At 42.0% G+C, this 24,795-nt stretch overlaps 1 protein-coding gene across 1 annotated transcript; it reads left to right on the top strand.

Moving 5' to 3' along the window:
• Positions 1 to 1,466: 1,466 nt before the first annotated feature.
• Positions 1,467 to 17,393, top strand: LOC111979643 (regulator of G-protein signaling protein-like). Its single transcript, XM_024010251.2, has 18 exons — positions 1,467 to 1,591; positions 2,452 to 2,616; positions 4,561 to 5,720; positions 5,870 to 5,932; positions 6,011 to 6,224; positions 6,335 to 6,442; positions 6,530 to 6,820; positions 8,832 to 8,949; positions 9,447 to 9,531; positions 9,717 to 9,846; positions 13,272 to 13,428; positions 13,591 to 13,729; positions 14,018 to 14,142; positions 14,302 to 14,438; positions 14,599 to 14,670; positions 15,251 to 15,326; positions 15,463 to 15,519; positions 15,619 to 17,393. Exons 1-18 carry the CDS (start codon positions 1,555 to 1,557, stop codon positions 15,695 to 15,697), a joined length of 3,213 nt encoding a protein of 1,070 aa, XP_023866019.2. The 5' UTR covers positions 1,467 to 1,554; the 3' UTR covers positions 15,698 to 17,393.
• Positions 17,394 to 24,795: the final 7,402 nt, after the last annotated feature.

The raw sequence follows: 24,795 nt of genomic DNA, 5'->3' as shown, positions 1-24,795 counted from the left end.
CCCCTCCTCCCTAATTAAGGTGCCACCCGCCTCCTGTGGTATACAGTATATCATATCATATGATATATCATATGTTCACTGTAGAGTAGCAGGACAAGCTACATAATCTCTTTGGCATTGAGGTATTGGTTTTTCATGAGGAGAGAGAGAGTGGAAGGTGAGTACAAAGTGTGAGTTGGTGTCAARACAAAACATTCCAATTTCACCCAACAATGATACATTTGGAACTTTTGACATCTATGACATCACTTCAAGAATGCAAGACTTAAAAAAAATGTCATGGTGTCCCTATAGGCCTGTTGTCATCTATATATAGACAACTACATCATTTTATCAGAACGCCATTGATCAGACAAAAGGGATGTCTTTTGGAAGTTTAAGATGCGAGGGTACACAACTCAAATGACACCAAGAACAGGTAGGTGGCTATGACTGATGTATGGCTTTACTCTATGAATGCTCATTTGGATAAGAAACAACATTTGAATTTCAAATGAAAGTTCATAATTTATGAACAGACTTTTGTCTATGGTCTATTTCTAGGAGGACAATGTGATAAAGCGCTTGCAGACTTTTTCAAGGATGACGTTTTTGTGGATTTCTTCAATACATTTCTGAATTTGCCAGTATGTACGGATTTCTTGTTAATCAACACTTTTGTAGATTCTTTATATCTTGGATACACTAATTTCTATAATGTTTATCTTGGCCTAGGTGTTTGGTCAGACTCCGTTATGTGTTCTATCCGAAAACAAGTGGTACCTTTGTCCTGAAATTCCACGCATCCAGGTAACCAAGGCATATTAGAAAAGTTAGTGAATTACTCACACTAATTTTGGTATACAAAACAATCAAATGTTCAACAAGATTACCACATTCAAGCTGATAAGTCAAATTGCTACTGACTAGCTTGTCATTCATTGGTATTGTAGGATGTGAGAAGAGGCGGATTCCTTGTATGGCTGAACGTGCATCGGTTTGTTTACTTCAAACAGACAGAGCTGTATAACTACTACTCCTTGTGTAAAGAGTTCCTGCAGTTTTCGTCATGCCAAGCTAAAGGTCAAGACTTAAATACATCAAACAGCAATTTCAGTGTTTGAAGTAGATCGGTTGAATGGATTGTTGTGCAAGAGTGTGCTTTTTTTCTGGTTAAGAGAATGTTAGGCAAAATCAATACAGGGATGATGGAGGTGAATACGCTTTAATATTCGTTTCCATCCAGAGAAAGACTATACAGCTGTCAATAAAGCCTTAGACAATGTAATAGTACACCCCGTAATAGTAGGCCAGGCTGTATTAAGTATTAGCAAACAATTTGAAGCATTGAGATAATATATAGGCATAGACCAAATGTATTGATCAGAGTATGTGTTGTGACCAGTGTGCAGTATATGAGAGGGAGGGACAAGGGAGGGGCAGGATGCTATGTAATTCTGTTTTATTCTAGTCTTCTTCTCATCTGTCCATTGTGCTATTCCCTTCTCAGAGGTGCTGAAGTGGACATTTGCAGACCAGTGGCTGCTGAAGAGATGCCTGGGCAGTGTGAGAGGGATGAGGCGCTTCTGTTCTTTTGTCAAAGGCACTCGTGGTACGTCTTTTTATTGTCTCTGAGATTATTTAGATTTAAGAAACTACTTAAATATATTTTATGGCCTTGAAAATGAGAAATGTAATTTCATAATACCCCTGAGATAGGAAGTTACTGAAATGTAAGCTATGTAATCAGTGGCCTTTGTTTGTTTCAACCACAAAGTGTGGCATTTGGTTTTGTGTGAGTTGTAGACTGAATTTTGCAGTAGCAAGTTGACTTTGAAAAGGTTAAAGAGGAAAAGTAAACATTTTAATACAGAGCTTTCAGGGTACAGGTAAAAATGCAAAGGCTAATAGCGCCAGAGGCTGAAAAAGCCAAGGCCAATAGTATGATGGTAAAGCATGGCTAAAAGGCAAATGGCGCAAATTAAAATTATTCTTCTGAGTCTCAAGATTATATAGTCATTCTGAGTTATGTATATGCATCAGTACATATGTTGGTTGCTATGAAACTGATACAACTTTCAATTGAACAATGAGAACAATGAGACATTTGCTACTTTGGGAACAGAGTGAGAGATGTTCAGACAGTTTAAGATTGGATTGTCATGAGTTGAGCCCTCTGAGAAATCCGTTTCCTGTGTGATCTAAGGCACAGATAAAGCTGAAAAACACTTGTATACTTTAGAGTATACCATTTTAAGTTATGTGTGACCAATTAAGCAGGTTACTCATGATATTATTGTAAGCAAATATGTGTGAGGATATGACATCTGGGTCGTCGTCGAGCTTGGTTATCTGGGTTGGCCCCCAAAATCCCCCTACAATCGATTAGTCTCCGCCCTCAACGAATGTTACTCCTCCGTCCTCAGTGTGTGTGTGTGTGTGTGTATGCACGTGCGTCTTGTGTACCTGAAGGAGAGGAGTTGGTGACGTTCTTTGTGAAAGTGGAGCGTCTCCTGCAGATACACTGGCAGCAGGATGGGAGCCAGAGGAACCGCTACCAGGCCCTGCTTACTGTCATCAAAGCTGTCCACCTCACTGAGGGCTCCAGCATCATGAACACCTGTCGCATCCCCTCTGGTAACACAGGAGGGCCTTCGTTCAAAATATCACCCTATTCCCTTTACTGTATATGACTTTTGACCAGAGCCCTATGAGCACTTGCCAAAAGTAGTACACTATAGGGAATAGGGTGCCATTTGGGACGCATACAGGGGTTAGCCTACTGTTTATGTACAGTTGAAGTCAGAAGTTCATATACACCTTAGCCAACACTTTCTTTTAAGAATGTTAAATCTCAGAATAATAGAATGATTTATTTCAGCTTTTATTTCTTTCATCACATTCCCAGTGGGTCAGAAGTTGAGAGGGAGGGACAAGGGAGGGGCAGACATACACTCAATTAGTATTTGGTAGCATTGCCTTTAAATTGTTTAACTTGGGTCAAACGTTTTGGGTAGCCTTCCACAAGCTTCCCACAATAAGTTGGGTGAATTTTGGCCCATTCCTGGCAGAGCTGGTGTAACTGAGTCAGGTTTGTAGGCCTCCTTGCTCACACACAATTTTTCAGTTCTGCCCACAAATTTTCTATAGGATTGAGGTCAGGGCTTTGTGATGGCCACTCCAATACCTTGACTTTGTTGTCCTTAAGCCATTTTGCCACAACTTTGGAAGTATGCTTGGGGTCATTGTCCATTTGGAAGACCCATTTGTGACCAAGCTTTAACTTCCTGACTGATGTTTTGAGATGTTTGCTTCAATATATCACATAATTTTCCTACCTCATGATGCCATCTATTTTGTGAAGTGCACCAGTCCCTCCTGCAGCCAAGCACCCCACAAACATGATTCTGCCATCTCTGTGCTTCACGGTTGGGATGGTGTTCTTCGGCTTGCAAGCCTCCCCCTTTTTCCTCCAAACATAACGATGGTAATTATGGCCAAACAGTTCTATTTTTGTTTCATCAGACCAGAGGACATTTCTCCAAAAAGTACAATCTTTGTCCCCATGTGCTTTGCAAACCGTAGTCTGGCTTTTTTATGGCGGTGTGGGAGCAGTGGCTTCTTCCTTGCTGAGTGGCCTTTCAGGTTATGTCGATATAGGACTCGTTTTACTGTGGATATAGATACTTTTGTACCGGTTTCCTCCAGCATCTTCACAAGGTCCTTTGCTGTTGTTCTGGATAGATTTGCAATTTTCAACCAAAAGTACGTTCATCTCTAGGAGACAGAACGCGTCTTCTTCCTGAGCAGTATGACGGCTGCGTGGTCCCATGGTGTTTATACTCGCGTACTATTGTTTGTACAGATGAACGTGGTACCTTCAGGCATTTGGAAATTGCTCCCAAGGATGAACCAGACTTGTGGAGGTCTACAATTTTTCTGAGGTCTTGGCTTTTTTCTTTAGAATTTTCCCATGATGTCAAGAAAAGAGGCACTGAGTTGGAAGTTAGGCCTTGAAATACATCCACAGGTACACCTCCAATTGACTCAAATGATGTCAATTAGCCTATCAGAAGCTTCTAAAGCCATGACATAATTTTCTGGAATTTTCCAAGCAGTTTAAAGGCACAGTCAACTTAGTGTATGTAAACTTCTGACCCACTGGAATTGTGATACGGTGAATGATACGTGAAATAATCTGTCTGTAAACAATTGTTGGAAAATGACTTGTGTCATGCACAAAGTAGATGTCCTAACCGACTTGCCAAAACTATAGTTTGTTTAACAAGACATTTGTGGAGTGGTTGAAAAACTAGTTTTAAGGACTCCAACCTAAGTGTATGTAAACTTCCGACTTCAGCTGTATATTGCATTTTGTGACATATTGTTGTTAAATGGCGATATTATAGTAGGCTTGTGGATTGTATACCAACAAAGTAAACATGGATACTATACAGTACATAGTTTAAACGTGTTTCACGGTATGTAAGCACCATTATGTCATGCCATGTCACCATCTGTACCACCATGACACACTATTAACCACCATGTTACCTCTTTTGATACCATGGTTCTCCTCAGAGGGTTTGTTGAAGATCTTCTCAGGGAGTGACCCTGGTGGGATGGATCAGATTCTGTATGAGATGAGGTCCAAAGCCTTATGCCGTCTTCAGTCCTACTGGCTGCCCCAGTACCTCTGCTCCTGTAAGCTCTCCATCACCAAACTGAAAGAGTGTGCCTCCATCGTCAAAGAGTACGAGGACATTGCCTCTAACCTCACCCTGGTAGAGAACCCGGCTCTGCTTGACCCACTGGGGTGGAGTTTGGGCTCGCCACCATCAGAGGGCCCTACAGTGACCCGGACCTACTGCTCCAAAGTCAGGAAGAGGCTGCTGTGGAGGGCCCATCAGAGGCCTGGGACAGGACTTAGGGTTGGGGCAGCAGGGATGCCTGATGGGCCGGCCATGCAGCAGTGGTTGCCCATGGCCGGGGACGGAGACCAGGGAGAGTGTACCAATATAGTGCACTACATGAGCAGGCATGGGGAGGAGATTGTGGTTGGTGGTGACAAGACACATGGGGGCAATGGCAAAAGGGAGGGCAGAAGCAAGAGAGGAGGAAGTGGGAGCTCAAAGAGAAGTACCAGTACTCCTCTCCTCAGAAAAGTGAGCTCTGCTAGTCTTGGGCCCAGAACTGGCCCTGTCGTGCCCATACTCCCATCCAAGAGCCTGTCCAGTCTGGACAGCAGCAGCACTGACCCCATCATCCCCCCTCACGCCTGTATGGAGACCCCCATCTGCCACCTTCCCTCCATCACCACCACCCCTGTCACCCCTACTCCCGCTCCTCCTTCCAGACCGGTCTGGGGAACACTACACTACGATGAGCACCTCTCCCTGGCCCTGTCCGCTGATGCTCTTGCTGGGGGTCCCTATGAGAATTTCCTGAGGGTCAGTGGCCAGGGGGTCATGCTGCACCACCTGGGACTGTGGCAGGAGCTGGATGGCTTCCTCAACCTCCTGCTCAAGATGGAAGATGGCCCCTCCAAGGCTCTGAGACAGGTGCTGGCTAGAAAGATCATGGCTGTGTACTTGAGTGATGCGTGGCAGTGTGTTAGTCGCCCTGAGGGTGAGTGGTGCACCACCTACCTGACCAAATCCACCGTCTGCCACCTCATAAACCTCCTCCCCTCTGGCAATGTGATGCCCTGGATCTACACGGCCAAGCAGGAATTATGCCAGGTGGGTGTTAAACCTTTTTTGACTGCAGTATGTGGTGGACAGCAAAGTGAGAACATGGAAAGTCGGTTTATTATTTATACTTCTCACTCCTTGATTACAAAGTCATGTATTCAGTGTCAGTACAGTTTTCCCTCTTTCCATTTGAGCAGATTCTGGGTCCCACCTACAATGCATTTCTGGATGAAGAAGACAAAGTCCTTCTCTTCTATCTGGTAACCAACTATTTTCTAATCTGATTATTAGTATAGTGGAACTGTAGTTTTACTCCTCGCTCCATCGTTTTCTCTCAGTTCACTCAGAATGAGGTCAAGGGGAAAGTGAGTCATAGAGCTACAGCGCCCTCCAGTGCTTTCACTGCGCCAGAGCAGCAGGTGAGGAGGATGAGGGAGGCTTTGGCCCTCTGTCAGGCCTGCGCTGAGCCTCTCACTGAGGAGACCTGGGCCCTGCTGCCCCTAGAGGACGTCAGGACAGGAGGCTCTGTTCACCTGCACTACAGAAAGACCAGTAAGAACTAACTGGTTGTAGAATAAGTACTATACTCTACAGACAAGAGTTGTCCTCCTCTCACCATTTGGTGTAAAATAGAGGCATGTATTTTTCTCCTCACGTCTCAGATCTTTATGACCTTCCATTTGAAACCCTGGCTGAGAAGTACCCCAAGGTGGCTGTGGAGGCAATCAGTAAAACTCATAGACTCTACTATGGCTGGAAGCCAGTACAAGGTATGATACAAATTACATTCAAACTTTTCCTATCACCTTCAATGATTAATAAGTCAATGAAACATAACAATAAAATGTGTCCTTCAGAAGAGACAAAGAAGCCAGTGGTGACATCCAGTCCTAAGAAGTCATTCCACCTGATGAAGGACAAGGACCACAGCTTTGCCGAAAAACCATCCATGAGACCAAGGTTTTTAGAGGAGGTGATGAGAAGTCCCACCAACCTGGACTTCTTCAAGCGTTACCTAAGGGCCTATGATGCTCACGGAGCTCTGAACTTCTACCACGAGGTGGACAAACTGCGGCACGTCGACAGCCTCCTCCAGAAGACCAAGATCAACAGCATCGTGTCCCGCTTCCTCAGACGAGCAGACGCTAGTAACTACACTGAATAGATTATAATAGACTAATTTGTCCTCTAAGAAGGAAACTATTTCCCTGCCTTATAGGTTAATGAATAATCAGATTGACTTTGTTTCAGATATACAGTAGGTAATGTTATGTCACTATATGCATCACACTCGGCGCTCAACTTAAATCAAAGCCACACTCTCCTGTACAGTATGTGCGCTCGAGTTAGCCTAGTTATGATATGCGCATACCACAGTAGTTAGCCTACTCCTTTTAAACATGTGTAGCCAGCCTGGTCTACTAGATTAGATGTAACAAAGTAAATGTAAATCCGTGACACTCAAATTAGTATGATATGTTATGTTTGGTATGGTTACATAAGACAGAAGGTTACTTAAGGCAAAAACTAAGGTTGCGTGTTCGAATCTCATCACAGACAACTTTACCATTTTAGCTAATTACAAATTTTGCAACTACTTTTTAGCCACTTTGCAACAACTTAGCATGTTAGCTAACCTTTGCTTAACCATTTAACCTAACTCCTAACCTTAACCCTAGCTAGCGTAAGCCACTTAGCTAACTTTAGCCACAACAAATTGGAATTTGTAACGTATATACAAGTTTTGCAAATTCGTAACATATTGTACGAATTGCAATTCGTAAAATATACTAATTGGAGTGTCCAGCATTTATGTTAACTATGTTACGCCTTCCCCTAAGTCCAGGTTAGTGTAGCCTACAACTGCTCAATACTCTTCATTGCCAACAACAGTTAACCCACTGTTTTTAAACAAGTGTAGCCAACAACAGCTAAATAGTCTTTATTGCCAACAAGTTTTCCAGTTATCTGTGTAGCTCCAGTGAAATTATTTTCTTTCAGTTTGTGCATTTATTTTTGTGTTTATCACGTGGTTGTTGCTGCTTCACTGAGCTCCACTCCACACATCCTCTCTGCGTACACCCTCATTTGATTCAGAAGCACGCAACCCCTTTTCCCAAGGGCTCTGTCATTTTGTCAATTTATTATTTGTTTAATGAGATCTCTCATATTAAAAATGTATACAGGTTAGATTGAAAAAGGCCTGTGAATATGATGTGGTGTTATGCTAGTCTACTTCTGCACATTTGTGTCGTCTTCAGCTTGTAAATTAGGTTTCAACCAGTTAATTTGTTATGTGCACCCCTGCTTGTTGATGCAATGGTTTTKCACAGGGATTGGGCTCAAGGTATTTCTACCTGGCTTTACCAGTGATCTGTATGCTCTGAAGGGGAGAATATCTGTATGTGGTTAGGCTGCATTTTGTCTTGACAGTGCCCATAGCCTGTTTCCTACCAACCAAATCCTCATTTAGTAGGCCTATATTGAGTTTGTAAGGGGAAAGCATATGACTGTCCACATTGTTTGTTTTTGTAGGCTAAGTGCTTGCGCATATTTTTGGGGCTATTATTATGTAGGTCTACCTCTGCTACCACTTCTACCATTTTGTTAATAAAACCCACACTTTTTACACCTTATCCTTTGCCTCCTGTCTGCCTACTAGCTGATGGGACTAAAGTCAAACGTCTTTCATCTTTAGCCATGAAAGCCGTTTATAACAGGATGCTATTTAGCCATAGCCTAAGAAGCAGATTTTCGACCAACCCTTACTTGACAATACTTTCTTAATTCTCGGCTTGGAAGTCCCCGGTGTCTTTTATGAACGCCAAGTCAAGAATGAAGAAAGTAAGCCCTATTGCCTATATATCACAAATCTGCTGCTTACGGCTAAATAGCAGCCTTTTATCAACTGCTATCACAGCTAATGAAGAAAGCCTTTTAATCCCATCAGCTGCCTGCCTACAGTACCTTCCCCTTGAGACCCAGTCCCAAGGTCAGCCAGAGGGCGCTATTAATCCTGCCGTCGTTTGACCTCTAATAGCACCCTCTGGTGGCCCTTGCGGCTGCTTGAGACCGTAAATCACGTCTGCCTTTCCACACACTAAACCCAGCATATTATTAACAAACATAATTTAAATCACCGTCTGTCTGTCATTGTAGAGGATTATCTTCAGTGCAGCGCCAACCTCATCTCTCAGATCCCCAAGATGAGATATGTTTCTCCCGACATAATTTTTGCAGCTCAGGATCTGGTTATCAAATCTCTGGAGGCAACCTGGTACTGAACCTTGATAAGTGATCCCAACTTATTTATTACAGCAGTTTATTATATTATGAGTTCATTTTAAATACCTCTTCTTATTAATACTACTCACCACATGTATGTCTGGGAATTTTTGCTATCTTTAGACTCTATCTGCAGTGTGCAGGACACCTGCCTTTTACAATGTGTAGTTGGATCATAACATGTCCATAAAACATGCATATTTTCCAACAGATGTTTTACTGCACGGCTTCAAAGCATTAAGGTTTAATGGACACAGATGTTATTTTGTTGGACAAAATTGTGGTGTGCTCTTTTGTACAAAGTAAAAATGTTGTATAATTTATTATGTATGGTGCAGCAGCAGTGTAGCAAAACAGTAGGATGTTCTATACAACAATGTTTTTCTAAACTATTACTCCAAATATGGATTCATTCTAGAATGTACCGCCAAAAAATATGAATCATTTTTTTTTAAATGTGTATTTATTGTGGACCTTATACTTCTGCAGGTTCAAAAAGTATCAAGATTCCTTTCCTCCTTGTACCAATATTACTGACACCAGCACAAGAACCGTCGTCCTTACAAACAAACTAGTGAGTGGTCACCACTTTACCATAGCCGAATACCGACAGAGTTAGATGAATCTGTGCTAGCTGGGACATATGTTCAAACTTTGAATCTACTACTGCCCTCAATTCCTAATGTGGCACGTATCGTCTATATTTCTATAAGGTTAACTATTCTGTTATCACAAAATTCGTTCCTCCTTTTCTTATAGAAACATGTGTGGAGCGTCTTCTCCAGGTTCATCAAAAGCATCTGTAAATTCCGACATGCCATGAAGGACATTCTGACCAGAAGCAAGTTTGAGGGCTACCTCAGACACAACTGGCAAGACTTCTCTCTAAGTAAGTTCCCCTGTTTAGCTTAACCATTCCAGTATTTTACTCGTGATGTAGCTGATGTTATTAGGGCTAGACTATGGGTGTCTTTCAACAGCATTTTATCCTCCGTCGCCCACGTAACGTTAGTAACATGGTGGTGTTCTGGCACTCTAACGACAAGGAGGGTCTCTCCCTCCTAACATTGGCTCATAGTGGATAAACGAGTGCATCAGTGGCCAAGCACAAACTCTACGCATTTCCTCCTGTAGTCGTTGGTTCTTGTTCCCCAATGGCCCAAGAAGCAATGGTTCTCGGATATCATTCGCTTGTTGGGCGGAGATCCGTGGGCACCCCCACTACACGCTTATCGTCTCGGGCACAGTGGGGGAGGGGGTTCTGTTGGTCTCAGGGCATTTCGTATTATTCTGTATGTAAATCAGGGACAATCCATTTAGTATATCTTTCGTATGGTATGTATTAATTTGTGGATGTCCATCACCCAATTCGTATTTTATGTTACGAATTCTAGCTAGGTGGCTAATAGGTAGCCGCTTGCTCGCTAACGTCAGCTAGGCAAGGGGTGAGGGTTAAGTGTTAGTGGAAGGGTTAGCTAAAAGGGGTACGGTTTGAGGAAAGGTTAGCTAACACGCAGAGTAGATCAAAAGTAGTAAGTAGGTGAAAAGTAGCAAATTAGATCAAATTGTCCGTGATGAGATTCAAACTCGCAACCTTTGGGTTGATAGACATTCGCGTTATATGCTCACCCCAACCATACCAAATGTAACATCATACTAAATGGAGTGTCTCGTATTTAGATACAGAATATTACAAAATTCTCTGAGACCGGGTTGAGAGAGTTGGGGTCTGGATGGCCGGAGCTTTACCTCCAAATGTATTGCTATTATTCAGCATGAGGCGTCTTCTATGAGGTTTAAAGGCGGTTGGCATCCAATTTGTTGCATTATCGCCACCTACTAGACTGGAGTACAACTCCCTTATACTTTACTTGAAAAAGAAAAAATTACGAAATAAATACCCTACCATCTAACACTACACTCACTAATTTCAAAATTATATAAAATACAATTAACACCCCCCTACTCCACTAATTAAATTATTTTTTTCCTACCTCATGCCATCACCCTGAAAGGATGGGACATCACCACTTAACACATCCAGTAACTCTTCTGCTGTCAAGTCTCGCACACCCAAATGCCTCTCTGCAGCTGCCACCACAACCTCAATTTTCAGAGACTTCCGATCCATCCCTGCAGTACAATAAATAACCATTGCTAAAAATCCAAATTTACTGAAACTTAATTCACTTTTTGGCCTATCCCTCTGTACTGGTATATCTCTACTACTCTCACCACTCCTCCCCCTTAACCCATCATCCTCTACTTTCTTCACTGCCTCAGCATATGACAACTTCTGCACTACTCTAACCCTGGAAACCTCAACCTGCCTCTCTTGCACGGGACATTTCTGATCCCCAGCTCCATGGGCACCCCTACAATTAACACATTCCACTACTTTCCCCAATACTTCACATTCCTTTGTCTCATGCCCTTCTGCACATTTCTCACACATTGGACCCTCCCTCCTACACACTGCTGCCACATGTCCATAAGTTTGACACCTGTAACTTCGTAATGTATTCGGCACATACGCTCGTACAGGATAACTTATATATCCTAACTTCACTTTGTCAGTCAAACACTCAACTTCAAAACTCAAAAGAACAGACAATGACTCTTCTGTTTCCCCGCTCTCGCCACCCTGTCTGCGTCGCATCAAACGACAAGCATCACATACACCGGGAATCTTTGCCCTCAGCTGGTCAATGTTTATATCTATTGCTACCCCAGTTATCACTTCTTTCATTGGTGCCCTTTTCTGGAGAACGAAACAATTCACTTTTCTTGCCCCCATTCATTTTACTTTCTTCCTCTGCCCAGGCATGCTCCATGGAAGGATTGTGTGCATTTAAATGGTGTGCATTTGAACTCTGTTCTATTGTGGGCATTTTTTATGTTTCCACAGGAACTTTTTTGTTCAGGGTCGTTCATTCTCCACTTTGAAAGTGTAGATGCTTCCCTACTCATGGCTTTAGCTTCGGCTAAGCGCATTGCGTTTTCCCATGCATGATCCGTGACTCTTTACGTACTCAGCTAGCTATCCCCTTCTAGCTTCTCCCTTTTCCCCAAACTTATTTGGACCGCGATGCCACCATGTTAAAAAAGTGATTTAATCAATGGCCATTGTTTTTAAAAATGATTGGGGCTATGGTAGTCTATAACAGATCAGCCTGAGTACTTTTGTTTTAATTTTATTTCAGAGTTTCTCTCGTGCTACTCCATTTTCAAATCAGGTGACCCCACATAGGTTCCTGATGCCTAGTTAAATAAAAAAAATAAACATATATATATATTTTTTAATAAAAATAAAAATCTAGTTTGGAAACACTGTCCTAGTCCGGTGGCGTCATGCCTATAAGGGGCACAGGGGCACGTGCCCCCTCAGATCTGTCTTGTTCATTTTTATTCATTTATTTTTGTAATACTACTAGCCACATTTGTATGAAGTTGGCTTTAGCTAGCCCAGATACAGTAGGTTCCCAATCTCCCAACCTCATAACTAGCTACCAAGAAGACATTTCAGGCTGTCATTCAAGTTAGAGTAGCTAGCTTGTCTAACTATCTTAGCTGGCATGCCTGCTGGCAAGGTTGGTAGACTTTAGAATAGCAAGCAATACCTAAATGTACTGAATAAGACTCGCATTCTTTTCAATTGTTTACCAAGATTTTAGCAGAGATGCGGAGAACCATATTTAGTTTCTTAAAAAACAAACAGTGGTCTGGAGGTTACAGACAGTTCAAGAGGTATGCTTAGATATGCAGAAAAATCGACATATTCTTTTACATATAATTAAGCATAATGATTATGGCTATAGATTGCAGCAAAAAGCTGTTTCAGGTGTTTAAAAAATTCTAAATTCTCCAACTTACTCGCCCCCCTCCGGACCACCTACCAGCCATTCTCACGTATTTTGTACTCCCTCAGATTATTGGGCTGCATGACGCTCCTGCGCTAGTGTGACCAGCTTTTTTGTCTGTCCAGTCCGCGGGAAAGCTTTTTTAGCAACATCTCTTCCACAGGAGTATGGAGGCTATCTCGCTGGCATATAGCAGCAAGAAGCAGGAGTTTTCTAGTGGAATACTATGCGGTGTAGTGGGCGTCATTTAAGGGATTGACTGTTAGTGATATCTGTGTGGAGGTGAGCTGGGCATTACCCCACACTTTGGTGAGGTTTTATAGCTTGGATGCCACTATTTACTCTGCAGTTCACAGTTAGCTCTCAAGAACCCAGTTTACAGCTGCCCCCCATTGGGTTCTCAGCCGATGGTACTGGTTCCTTCAGGATACATTCATAACTTTACGTTTCTCAGAGTACATGCCATCAATGGGGAGCCGGCAAATTGAATCCGTTGACCTGTGCTCGGAGGAGGTAGACTCGTCCCACTTGAAGAGGCGAGTCATCAACCACAAACTGATAACAGTCGAGTTCCTTGTCAACGATCTGTCGTTCTACCTGGAGACAGAGAGGTGACTTTTGATTAATCTATTATAATTTCCTAAACTGAATATTGAGAGCATTTGTGATTTAGTTACTGGATGGGATGTTTTTCTGGTTTGCCTACTCACCTGAAATGCATCATTAACTAACAAAGGAACTATATTTGTGTGTCTGCTGTGGTGCTGTATTAGTTTCAGGAACATGGCAGACTCGGGCACTATGATGGCGTCCGCGGGCATGTATGGGGAGAATGACAATGCTCTGCTACACCAGAAAGCAGAGATGATCATCAAGCTCTTTCTCAAGTCAGAGATCTCTCCCAGACTGAGGGTATGGTTTCTAACTAACTCATCCACTGACTGTATCTCACCCCTCCCGGCCCCCCTGACCTCCCACAAGAACAGTCTTAACATATTAGAGCTGAGTGATAACATGTGTGAGATATTAAGCTTGCTCTTTACATTACAATTCAAGGTGGCTGATATTAAATTCAAAACTCATGAGAACATAGACTCCAGTTGGATATTTTTATAATTTCATAATTTTAAATACTTTATCCATCTCATGATTCTGATCTACCGGTATCTGATAGTGTGTCCTCATTGTCTTATTTTACAGGTTAACATAGCAGAAAGTGCCAGGGATTCCATCCAGCAGGCCTTTGCCATGGGCAAGGTGGACCGAGGGCTCTTCCATGAAGCCATCATGGCTGTCTTCCCTAACCTCATCTTCTGCTGGAAAAAGTGAGTGCGTGGGCAACACCTCATCCCAAGTGTGCCCAGCACCTTCTAAAACTCTCCCAACCTTTTGCCCACAGGACTGATAAATTATGACTAAAGTCAAAAGTCTTTCCTTACCAAGGGATCTTGTACTATCCGATGATGACTGTGCTTGCCTTGCAGATTCTGTAGCCAAAAGGTAAAAAAAGGTGTAGTCGGAGATAATTCTACGAAAGAAGACTCCACAGAGCTTCATGACTACCTCCATCCCTTCAACTCTGACTGGTACCGGAAGGTACAAACTACCATGTCCATGACGGGTGAGTCCTGAGGGATGTTATTTCAACACAGTTCCTCATATAAAATGATGAACCCTTATAGAGCTAGGCTTACGTAACGCAGTGGAAAGTATGCAGTGGTGTGTTTGGTATAATCTGTTTTTCAAAGTTCAATGAGATGTTCCTCTATCTCTGTCCACAGACGATTACACCACCCTTAGGTTTACTGTGCATGATGGTCTCAATCTGGTCCTCCCTCAAACCAGACTAGAATGTAAGAAATTTCCCTCGCCCATAATTGTGCAATACTGTGGGTTATGTGTTGCATTGTGAGGGGCGGTTCTAGCCTTTTGAGGGCCCTAAGAAAAATAGTTTATTTCCTGCAATTCCATTTTGCCATGACTTATACCATGTTCATTATATCTGAGTGAGAGTGACTAACAAAATCAATGGGGGCCCCCTGGAGGTCAGGGCCCCTGGGTACGTGCCCTGCGTGCCCTGTYGGTATTCGGCCATGGTTACTACAATTTTAGATAACTGGCTAGACTAACTTACCAATCCAAAATTGTTAGCTGACACGGCTAATTGAGTGACTGTCAGTGGCTGACAAAATAAGAGAAAAACTGCTCGTACACAACCAAATTTCAAATTTGCGTATTCTGCTATTCTAACTCGCAACAGTAAGTTGAGACCCCGACTGAGTTCCAAAAAACATAGTGTTTTTTAAATGTATTTATACATTTTTGGGGTCGTGCTCTCCCTAGCGGCCAGGCGCCCCAAGTGACCGCTAATGCTTGGAGCCAGCCTTAAGTGTCATACAGTACACTGACCTGTCTGTTATGTTTATTCTGCAGTGTGTGCCAGTGTTCTCAGCCCTGCCAAGAGCCCCATGGCTAGGCGGAGATCTATCTCTACGCCTGCCTCCTCCGAGTAAGTTCTAAGTTCCCGACCAACTGTCATAAGGTAGTGTTGACCCATGCTGTTTACAGTTCAGTTGTCTCTCTGGGTTTTTATTGTCTGAAGTACTTACCTGTACTTACTGTGCATCTCTAATAAATTCTCTTAGATTTCCACAACTGGAGGTGTCCAACCAACGCAGAAGGTCTATTGGTCCCTTTCTCAGGTAAGCCTATTAATGCACCTCATAGACCTTAGTGGTACATATATATTACAGTATTGCAAGATCTAAGAACTAAATCCATTTTGTTTTATGTCGTTGTAGTCCTCAAACATCTCTGCCTCATTCTGACCTTACCCACTCATCTTCGGGATCCTTGCTCTCAAAAATCAAGGAGGACTAGTCTATCTTTTGATAATACAAATAAACACCATATATTTTCTATGTAAAAGTTGCATCAAGTTTATTTCCTTCAAATGGATAGTCAGGACAAGTCAGCACAAACAGCCACACTACAGATGTGAATGTGGAAAGCCTTTTTAAACATGTCTGATCATTCACCAGAAGGGGGAACCACTGACCAATACCGAACACTGCTATCAGATCTATTATGGCGATGACATAGATTATTTGCCATATAGATTTTTAGCATGTTACAAAAAAGTCGCAAAATTGTTTTGGTAGTAATGCCTCCCATTCCATTAGTAAGAAAATACATCAACTTTAGTCAAACGTTTTTGGCCGACTGTGTGTTGTCTCATCCAGGACAATAATTGCTCTACGGAGCTCAGTCCTCTTTGTCTCAGGAGATCCAGAGGTTTGTCTGAGGCTAAGATGAGTAGGGACAAAGCATTAAGAGAGGTTCACTTTCCATACAGGTCTTTCATCCATGACACTCACCCTTCCCCCAACCTCGCCAACTGCACAGACTAGGTCCTCTCCTTCCTCTCAAAAAACCTATCCCCTCTCTTATATCAACCCTCCATCCACCTCTCTCTACCTCTACCACCTCAACACCCGTTGTCCCGTGTCTCTCACATATCATTGTCTGGCGGTCCTCAGGACCTGTTTAACCCCAGGATAGGAGTCCACCTTAAAAACGTACAAGGCTTACAATGTGTCTCTTAGCTTTAAATGTCCTATGCATTATATCACTATGCCAATGACCCAAAGTCTTCTCCTGTGACATGTCACCACTAGAGCTGTAAAGCTAAAGGAGTCTTTTGGGATTCTGCTTCCTTAAACACTTTATTTGGATCATCAATAACCAAAGACTACATACATTAATTAATATGGCATCATTAAATACTATAAATTGTACTTCATTCAGTGCCGTGACTCAGATCACAAAGTAGAAGATTTTCAGCATAACATTTGTTTTATATTGTGGTACACTCAATATAAAACATATAATTTGTATGGTACATACTCGGAACTGAGTTTACGATGTGAGTTTTGAATGAAGACACTGAGATTGATTTCCCATGATGCTTTGCCCTCCTCTTCTGTCAATAATGGAGCCGCTGACGGAGAAAGAGTCTCAGTGCTATAGGCATCATGGGTTATATTTAATCCAGCTTTGCTCTTCTTTGGGATAATAACTTTTTTGCTTCATTCCGGGCCTTGCCTGTCAGCTTGACATAGCAATATCTCCCAACTGCACTGTTTCATAGTCGGTTTCATTTATTTCAAAACACCATTTCACACCCTGCTGGCTTCCGCTAGGTATTWTACAGCGTTTGGGGAGAGGGCTGCAGGTTGAATGGTGACAGAGACGGTGTCTCTTCCTGTGAAAAAGAAGTTAATGTTGTAAATGGCAGATGATATCAAGTGTTTTTTTTCTCCCCATCATTTCTGGGGTGTTTTCTGTTCGTCTCTTATATCCTTGTTGGCTGTCAAGACTTGATAAAATATTTCTTGCCCCTCATTTTGTCTGCCGTTATTGTTGGATTTTAGCATACACCGTACATTTTGGTGATCTCAAAAGCAGTAGAAAACAATAAACACAATGTTTGTTTTTGAATCTCAAGCCTGTGATATTTGTTTTATTTATTTATTTTTTAACCACTGAAGCTAAAATCAGAAGGGCTGATGTGATGTTTGTCGATTGGATTACTTTTTCTTATTTATAATATTAGAAATGCACAGTTAACTAAACATTTATTTTATTAAGATTTTAAATTCAGCTTCTTAATCCTCTCCAGTGTGTCCATTTCCCTTTAATGTTGTCTGATATTAGTCTGTCCTTCAATAAAAACCCAGCCACTGGCCAAAGTCAAATGATATACTGACATATTCTGCATCTTCCAGTGCCTTAGTGAATAATGAGACTAATGTCCCCTAAGCATGACTGTGATTAGGGAGTTTTGGAAAGGGACTGCTAGAGTTTTGGAGTTGCTTTGGCTAGGGACACAGCTGTTGTCCTCTTGGGGACACAAACATGACATGGTTAAAGAGCTGACATACTGAAATAAAAGTTATCAACTACTTCTCAACCGAAGGTTTTGGAAATGTTTATACGTGTGAGTGTTTGTGCTGTTTTCACAAAGCACATCACCAAACCAAACCTCTTACAACCACACCAACCCTGAAATAAATATTCTCCACCAAACGCGTTGGCCCTAGTTCCAACATTAATAACATCCCCATCTTAGCAGAGATACCGACTGTAGCATACTGGAACTACTGCCTTAGCTTGGTTGCATTGAACAATTGCCAGGCAAAACCATTCTGACAACAGACAGGTATAGGTTTTAGTGTCTGTGAAATATTGATTTATACTTCATATCCTGTCTGTTTATGTTTTGATCATCTTCTGGCGCGACCCTCCAGTTCCTTCAGGGACCCCTTATGGAACGAGCTGCCCAGGGCTGTGTGTGCCAGGCCAGCCGGTGGTCCTGCCTGTGGGTGGGTGGGTCTGCTGGGTCTGGTTCAGTCCCTCCTGCTGCTGCTGACATATCTGCTATGTTTATTAAGAGGATGACAAGTCTATCAGACCCCATAAGCAGGCTCTTATGCGCAGGAGTTCCTTTGTTACTTTGCGGGGAGGGTGTCATCAATCTTGCTGCCAACGCTACTCTCCTGAGCTGTTGATAGCAAACCAAGATTCCCTTCCTTTCTGCCTGGCCTCTTCCGCCTTTCCTTTCCTCGCCTCACAGGCTGGAGTCAGGCGTAGAGAGCAGGATCAGAGAGATAGGAACGTCTTTCCCGGCATTGAGAGCGCCTCAATCTGCTGGGGGGGGGCGACGGAGCTCCATCCACCACAGGTGGATAGGCTAGGTCTTGGAGTATGGGAAAATTTAATGAAAATATGTTGACAGGTGGTGCTTTGGTTTGAAAAAGAGAGACAGCCAGAGCTGTGACTGAACACATACATCTCTCTCTCTCTGTGTTTCACACACGCAAATGCACACACACACAAATGCACACACACACACACATTCAAGTACATATCCACACACAGACCCATACAAACACACATTTCCAGGAGATGGGACACAAATGTGTTGTGTACCTTGTATGCTTCACAATAACTTTTTAAAACCTGTATTCCAGTATTTAAATTTGGTCTTAATATGTAATGACATCTCGTCGTCCCACACCCATCATGTAGCTAGTGGATCCTTAATTCCCCTAACATTGCCACATGGGGTTGCTGTAGATTTATGTACTGTAACGGTAGTGTCTCCCGTCCTCTACAGGACTCCCTGTACTGAGCCTGAGACAGACTCACTGTGTGTAACAGAGATGGACTATGATTTATGGACTCCCCACTCCAGGATTGGCTGAGGTCACTGACTCCATAAATGTATTTGATGAGTCTGTTATTTTAATCTTTCTTTAGTGAGGGGATGTTGGGCCACTGCCCAATCAATACTCAGGGCTATAGTACTGCCAAGATCTCTTATGATTACTTTTCATTGTTAAATATTTTAAAGTCAGGCTAAAATGGTAAAGAGAGATGAGAGAGTAGAAGAGGAGAAAGAGAAGGTTAAACTGAAATTGTGGCTGTCTTCCTTGTTCGGCCCATAGAAATGGAAAAACAATTCTATAGAATTACTAATCTATTTCTACTGAACAGCCTCACAGACTAGATTTCCATTTTATTCTCAAATCAAGGCCAAGCTGTTTCATTCATAAGTCAACAATAGGCAATAACAGGGGAGGTGTGAGGCTGGGCTGCCTTTGTGTGCAAACTGTGCATACAACGCCAAGAATATCAAGTCAATCTCTCACATTAACGTTGGTAATTTGTTTGCTAACCGTTTCCCAGACACTGCATAATTGGCTAGGAGATATTGTTAGTTCAGGTGTTCCATGTAATTGAATTTTGTAATGACAATCCAGTGAATAAAATGGCTAAAGGATTATTAAAAGGAAAAATCGTGTATCTGAGGTTTCTTAGAAAGGGACCAATCAAACCTCTCTAGATTGGTGGATTCATTTCTATCTTCAATCAATGTGTAATTTAGATGCAATTATAGTCACCTAATTGTCTGGCTAATGTATTTTACATAATCATGTGGAATATAATTATTTTTTTCAAAAGTCCGTAGTGGAATTGGTCTATTTGTGTGAGTCCACTTTAATTGATGGTAGTTCGTATTCCCCATGGGTTTTCATTTTGATTATCACCGTCCTTATTTGATGTTAGAGGAGCATAGTTTATTAAAAGCAAAAAAAATTAATCGCTTGTCATATTTCAAATGTTAAAGGTGGTGTTCAATTATAATTTTGTCCCTGTGCAAATGATTTCATTTGCTAGAATTGTCAGGGTTATACAACTGGAATTGTACTTCAACTAATACAGATTTGTACCCTTTCATTTTCAAATGAACCGTTGATTGCCTAGGTTTATTGTTCATTTTCCACGACTACTAATATAGGTTCCATATGTGTTCATGTGTGAGAGTGTACTTCTGTGACTGTGTATGTCCCTCTTCATGTGCACATTTGTAAATAATAAGTGTACTGCATCCAGCTGGACAGAAGTGTTGACAGAGCCAGATTATATATCTGATAGTAGTTGAGGGGAAAATCCTTGACTGAGTTTGATACAGCTGCCCAGTGCTGACCTGCTGCCTCGGCCCAATCAGTCACCTTGTCCTCCCTTTGACTTCTCACCCCCTGATCCTTCTCTCCGGCCCCAGAGGACCAAGAGAAAACAACCAGAGAGCAGCTCGCCTATCAACATCTCTAGCCTTCTCCTAATCACCTTCCAACTACTAAAACGCTTTAGTCACTTCCAAACTCCCCGTCTCCTCTCTGCTAGGAATTCAATTGGATGTGGAGAGGATTTGATATCTTAAGGCCCTAGGTCAGTGAACAATCGATGGGGGGACAAAAAAACATCACATGCTGTGAGGTAATGCTTTATATGCTTTCTTTATGCTGGATTTAGGACCTCCTATGCATCATGTCTTCAACATCCATCTTTTCAAATTTTATGATTGTGTATTTGCCTACACCCTATCTGTTTTTCTTGCCATTTTTTAAACAGTGTGAGTAGCGCCTAACAACAATCACAGACAGAGATGTTCCAATGAAGTGACAGAGAGGCAGAGTTCTATTTGCCATAACTGACATCTTCATCCTATCACTTTCCTTGTTTCTGCACCTTTGTGAATGCTGGCATCTGTGGTGTTTCCATGTGGATACGCTGCAGTGGACTGGGAATTCACAGCATTCAGACAAGGCCACAGCAGCTTGGGTAGGTGGAGAGGAGTGCTGTGCAGGCAGGAGAGAGGGAGAGGGAGATAGAGATGAAGAGGGAGAGGGAAAGAGGGAGATGTCTCCAAGACTGAACAAAACCAATACCTCTTTTGTGTTTTCGGTATTGCATCATGAATAAATAGTGAAAAAGAGACAGCTAGTGAATAAAAGAACAACACGAGTCTGGAAAGACTATTGTAGCACTACAGTATACCCACTGAATAACATAAACACAAATAGGAAAGGGAGAGAGAAATAAATTAAAAGGCCATGCAGCTACCAACCCATCAAACACGTACCCTCGATAAATTCCAAAATATTTCTGCTCTCAGCTAGCTTACTCAATTTAATTAATTCCCCACAGTTTCAATTACATTTGAATATGATTTATACCAGCAAGTATACAAAAAACAGGCGAAAAAACAGCCTTGATAAATTCTAATTCCAAATCAAGTCTTAGTTTTTCTCTTGTACATTTTGTGATTGCTAAAAATGCAATACATAAAGTGTTCTCTCCTAGTATTAAGATAATTAGAGAATTTATGAAATGTGATATTCTGAACCCCTGTAACTCTCTGCTTAGTTAATTAGGCCGTGTGACAAGCCATATTAATTTAATAGGATCCTGACATTGATATAACGCTTAGTATCATGTACAACGAATTACGTTATGCTTTGCTCTCATCTGATACACAATGTACTGTATGCGCCTTATCTGTATGCTAGTTATGATCAGTGCACATTGCTTGCTTCTTTTCCTTGTCCTCAAAGGGTCATATTCCCCGCTCTGTTGGACATTTTGTAGTAGAGAAGAACTTGAGGTCCTAGTACACCCGTAGCCTATCAGTTCAGAGCGTGTTAGCTTTCTCTGAGGGGGAGAAACGGCTGGTTCAAGACTACGACACCAGAGATTCTCCTTCCTCACGTCACACATCCATATGGATCAGTATCTAATTATCATCGTCCCCGCTTGCTATTTCTGCTCTAATTAGACAGTTAGACAAATGTGAAATAGATACATTTGTAGATACACTATAATTATCTTGGATTTTTACGATTTGCAAGACGTGAACTTCACATAATGGTTTTGGTCTAACCTCTTGGTCATTGCTAACTCAAATACATCCACTGGATCATTTAAAGGCCAGGTGCAGTCGAAAACGTGATTTCCTGTGTTTTATATATACACTACAGCTCAAAAGTTTTAGAACACCTACTCATTCAAGGGTTTTTCTGTATTTTTACTTTTTTCTACATTGTAGAATAATAGTGAAGACATCAAAACTATAACACATACGGAATCATGTAGTAACCAAAAAAGTGTTAAACAAACGAACATATATTTTATATTTGAGATTCTTCAAAGTAGCCACCCTTTGCCTTCACAGCTTTGCACACTCTTGGCATTCTCAGCAAAGCTGTCATCAAGGCAAAGGGTGGCCACATAGAAGGATCTCAAATATAAAATATATTTTGATTTGTTTACACTTTTTTGGTTACTACGTGATTCCATATGTGTTATTTCATAGTTTTGATTTCTTCACTATTATTCTACAATGTAGAAAATAGTCAAAATAAAGAAAAACCCTAGAATGAGTAGGTGTTCTAAAGGTTTCGACCGGTAGTGTACGTTTTAAAAAGAAGTTGTGAAAATTATGATAATGCCCTTTTAGTGTAAGAGTTGTTTGAAAAGACTGCTTGACATTTCAGGCTGTTTTGGTGGGATGGAATTTTGGACCCCCTGGTGACATCATCAGGGTTAATTGACCAATTAGAAAGGCGGTTCCAAACTTCTCTGCCAATAACAGCTAATTTTCAGTTTTCCCCTCCCCACTCAGACCCCTCCCAGACAGTCCAAGCAAATTTCTTGCTTGAGAAATTTCTCTTTGATAAGAAACTATTTTTGTTTCTTTTTGAACATTTTAATTGAAAACAATAACACTAACCCAGAAATGATTTAATATTGAGATAAAAACAATGTTTCATTTCTTCACTATATGAGATAAGAACCTGGTATGCATTACTCTGTCTTTGTCCAGCATGTGTTGTACTGTAAGGGATGGTACTGTAAATACTCAGTTGAGACATCAATTCAGTCAGTGCTATGCCTAGAATTACATATAGAACAATGAACAGCGATTTATAGGATCTCTGAGGTGCTATGCCAAACAACTAGGCAACAGAGCAGCGCTTCTTAAAGGGTTCTTCAGTGCAGGTTTGTAAATCAAACAAATCAGTATCAAGCATCAAATAGCCTTTTTGTGTATTACATCTCAACATCCTAAATTATGACATGGTTATCTTGTTGGTAATTGAAGGACAGTAGTTATGTCCTTGAGGGAATAACTTTAGGTGTAATTTGCTCCCTACGAATTTCAATGTCTTCAGTTCTTTTCACTTGTATAGGCAGAGTATGTTTGTACTGGGCTCAGATGGTAAACTCAGGCTAGTTTACAGAGCCTGTTGTGTTGCCAGCAACCCACAGTTTCTGACCCTGTCCTCTTTTGTCCTTACTGGTGCTATGCTCAGTTTTTCTCCATCTCCAAGGCAACCACCAGTGCATGCCATTGTGTTGGTATTAGTTTGTCCACTGCTAAGGTGTTGCCTTCGTGTTTGATCACCCCCAGCGCAGCTTTGTCTTTGAGGCCCCATCTTAGCCTCTAAAGCCTTTTAATTACACTGTTTGCCATTTAATTCATAGGGCTCTGGTTAAAAGTAAGGCACTATATAGGGTGGGGGAATATCAGGGTGGGGGTCAGATGGGGAAAGAGCAGTGCCTGCCATTCTGTTTATTTCTAAGGTGCTTGTTTGCTTTGTGACTCTGTTCGATGTATTCCTGTCTGTGGGACAGCCAATTGGGAACATTTTGGAGACGTATGGTCAAACAGAAGCCACAGCAACACAAAAGCTTTGGGAACCTCTCTGCATCTGCATTGCCCATTTCCCACAGTCTACCAGCATGCCATACAGTACGTTTTTATGCCCAAGCTAAAGTACTGCCCTCCCAACCTTTACCCATGTATCAAAGTGTCCTTTCACTCAGCAGGCAGCGGGCACAGTGACATTTGCCTAGTGCTGAATAGAAAGCATTTGGAATACATTTTGTAGGTAGAATGGCCTGACAGAAGAGCTCAGTGACTCTCGAAATGGCACTGTCATAGGATGCCACCTTTCCAACAAGTCAGTTTGTCAAATTTCTGCCCTGCTAGAGCTGCCCCGGTCAACTGTAAGTGCTGTTTATTGTGAACTGGAGATGTCTAGGAGCAACAACGGCTCAGTTCCGAAGTGGTAGGCCACACAAGCTCCCAGAACGGGACCACCGAGTGCTGAAGCACATAGCGACACTCACTACCAAGTTCCAAACTGCCACGGGAAGCAACTTCAGCACAAGGACGAATCTGGGTTTGGCAGATGCCAGGAGAACGCTACCTGTCCCAATGCATAGTGTCAACTGTAAAGTTTGGTGGAGGAGAAATACGTTTCTGGGGCTGTTTTTCATGGTTCGGGCTTGGTCCCTTAGTTCCAGTGAAGGGAAATCTTAACGCTACAGCATACAATGACATTCTAGACGATTCTGTGATTCCAACTTTGTGGCAACAGTTTGGGGAAGGCCCTTTACTGTTTCAGCATGACAATGCCCCCGTGCACAAAGTAAGGTCTATATAGAAATAGTTTGCCGAGATCAGTGTTTAAGAACTTGTTTGGCTTGCACAGAGCCCTGACCTCAACCGCATCGAACACCTTTGGGATAAATTGGAACGCCGACTGCGAGCCAGGCCTAATTGCCCA

Source organism: Salvelinus sp. IW2-2015, linkage group LG19, assembly GCF_002910315.2.
Source record: "Salvelinus sp. IW2-2015 linkage group LG19, ASM291031v2, whole genome shotgun sequence".
Lineage (NCBI taxonomy): Eukaryota > Metazoa > Chordata > Actinopteri > Salmoniformes > Salmonidae > Salvelinus > Salvelinus sp. IW2-2015.
Note: the sequence above shows the minus strand (reverse complement) of the source record. Positions and strands in the feature narration are given on the sequence as shown.

Excerpts from the sequence above, each read along its gene's own strand:
- LOC111979643 (XM_024010251.2), top strand. The coding sequence starts at position 1,555 with ATGAGGCGCTTCTGTTCTTTTGTCAAAGGCACTCGTG. Across the intron at positions 6,821-8,831 it reads CCTCAGACGAGCAGACGCTA|AGGATTATCTTCAGTGCAGC; the intron begins GTAACTACACTG and ends CTGTCATTGTAG. Across the intron at positions 8,950-9,446 it reads AAATCTCTGGAGGCAACCTG|GTTCAAAAAGTATCAAGATT; the intron begins GTACTGAACCTT and ends ATACTTCTGCAG.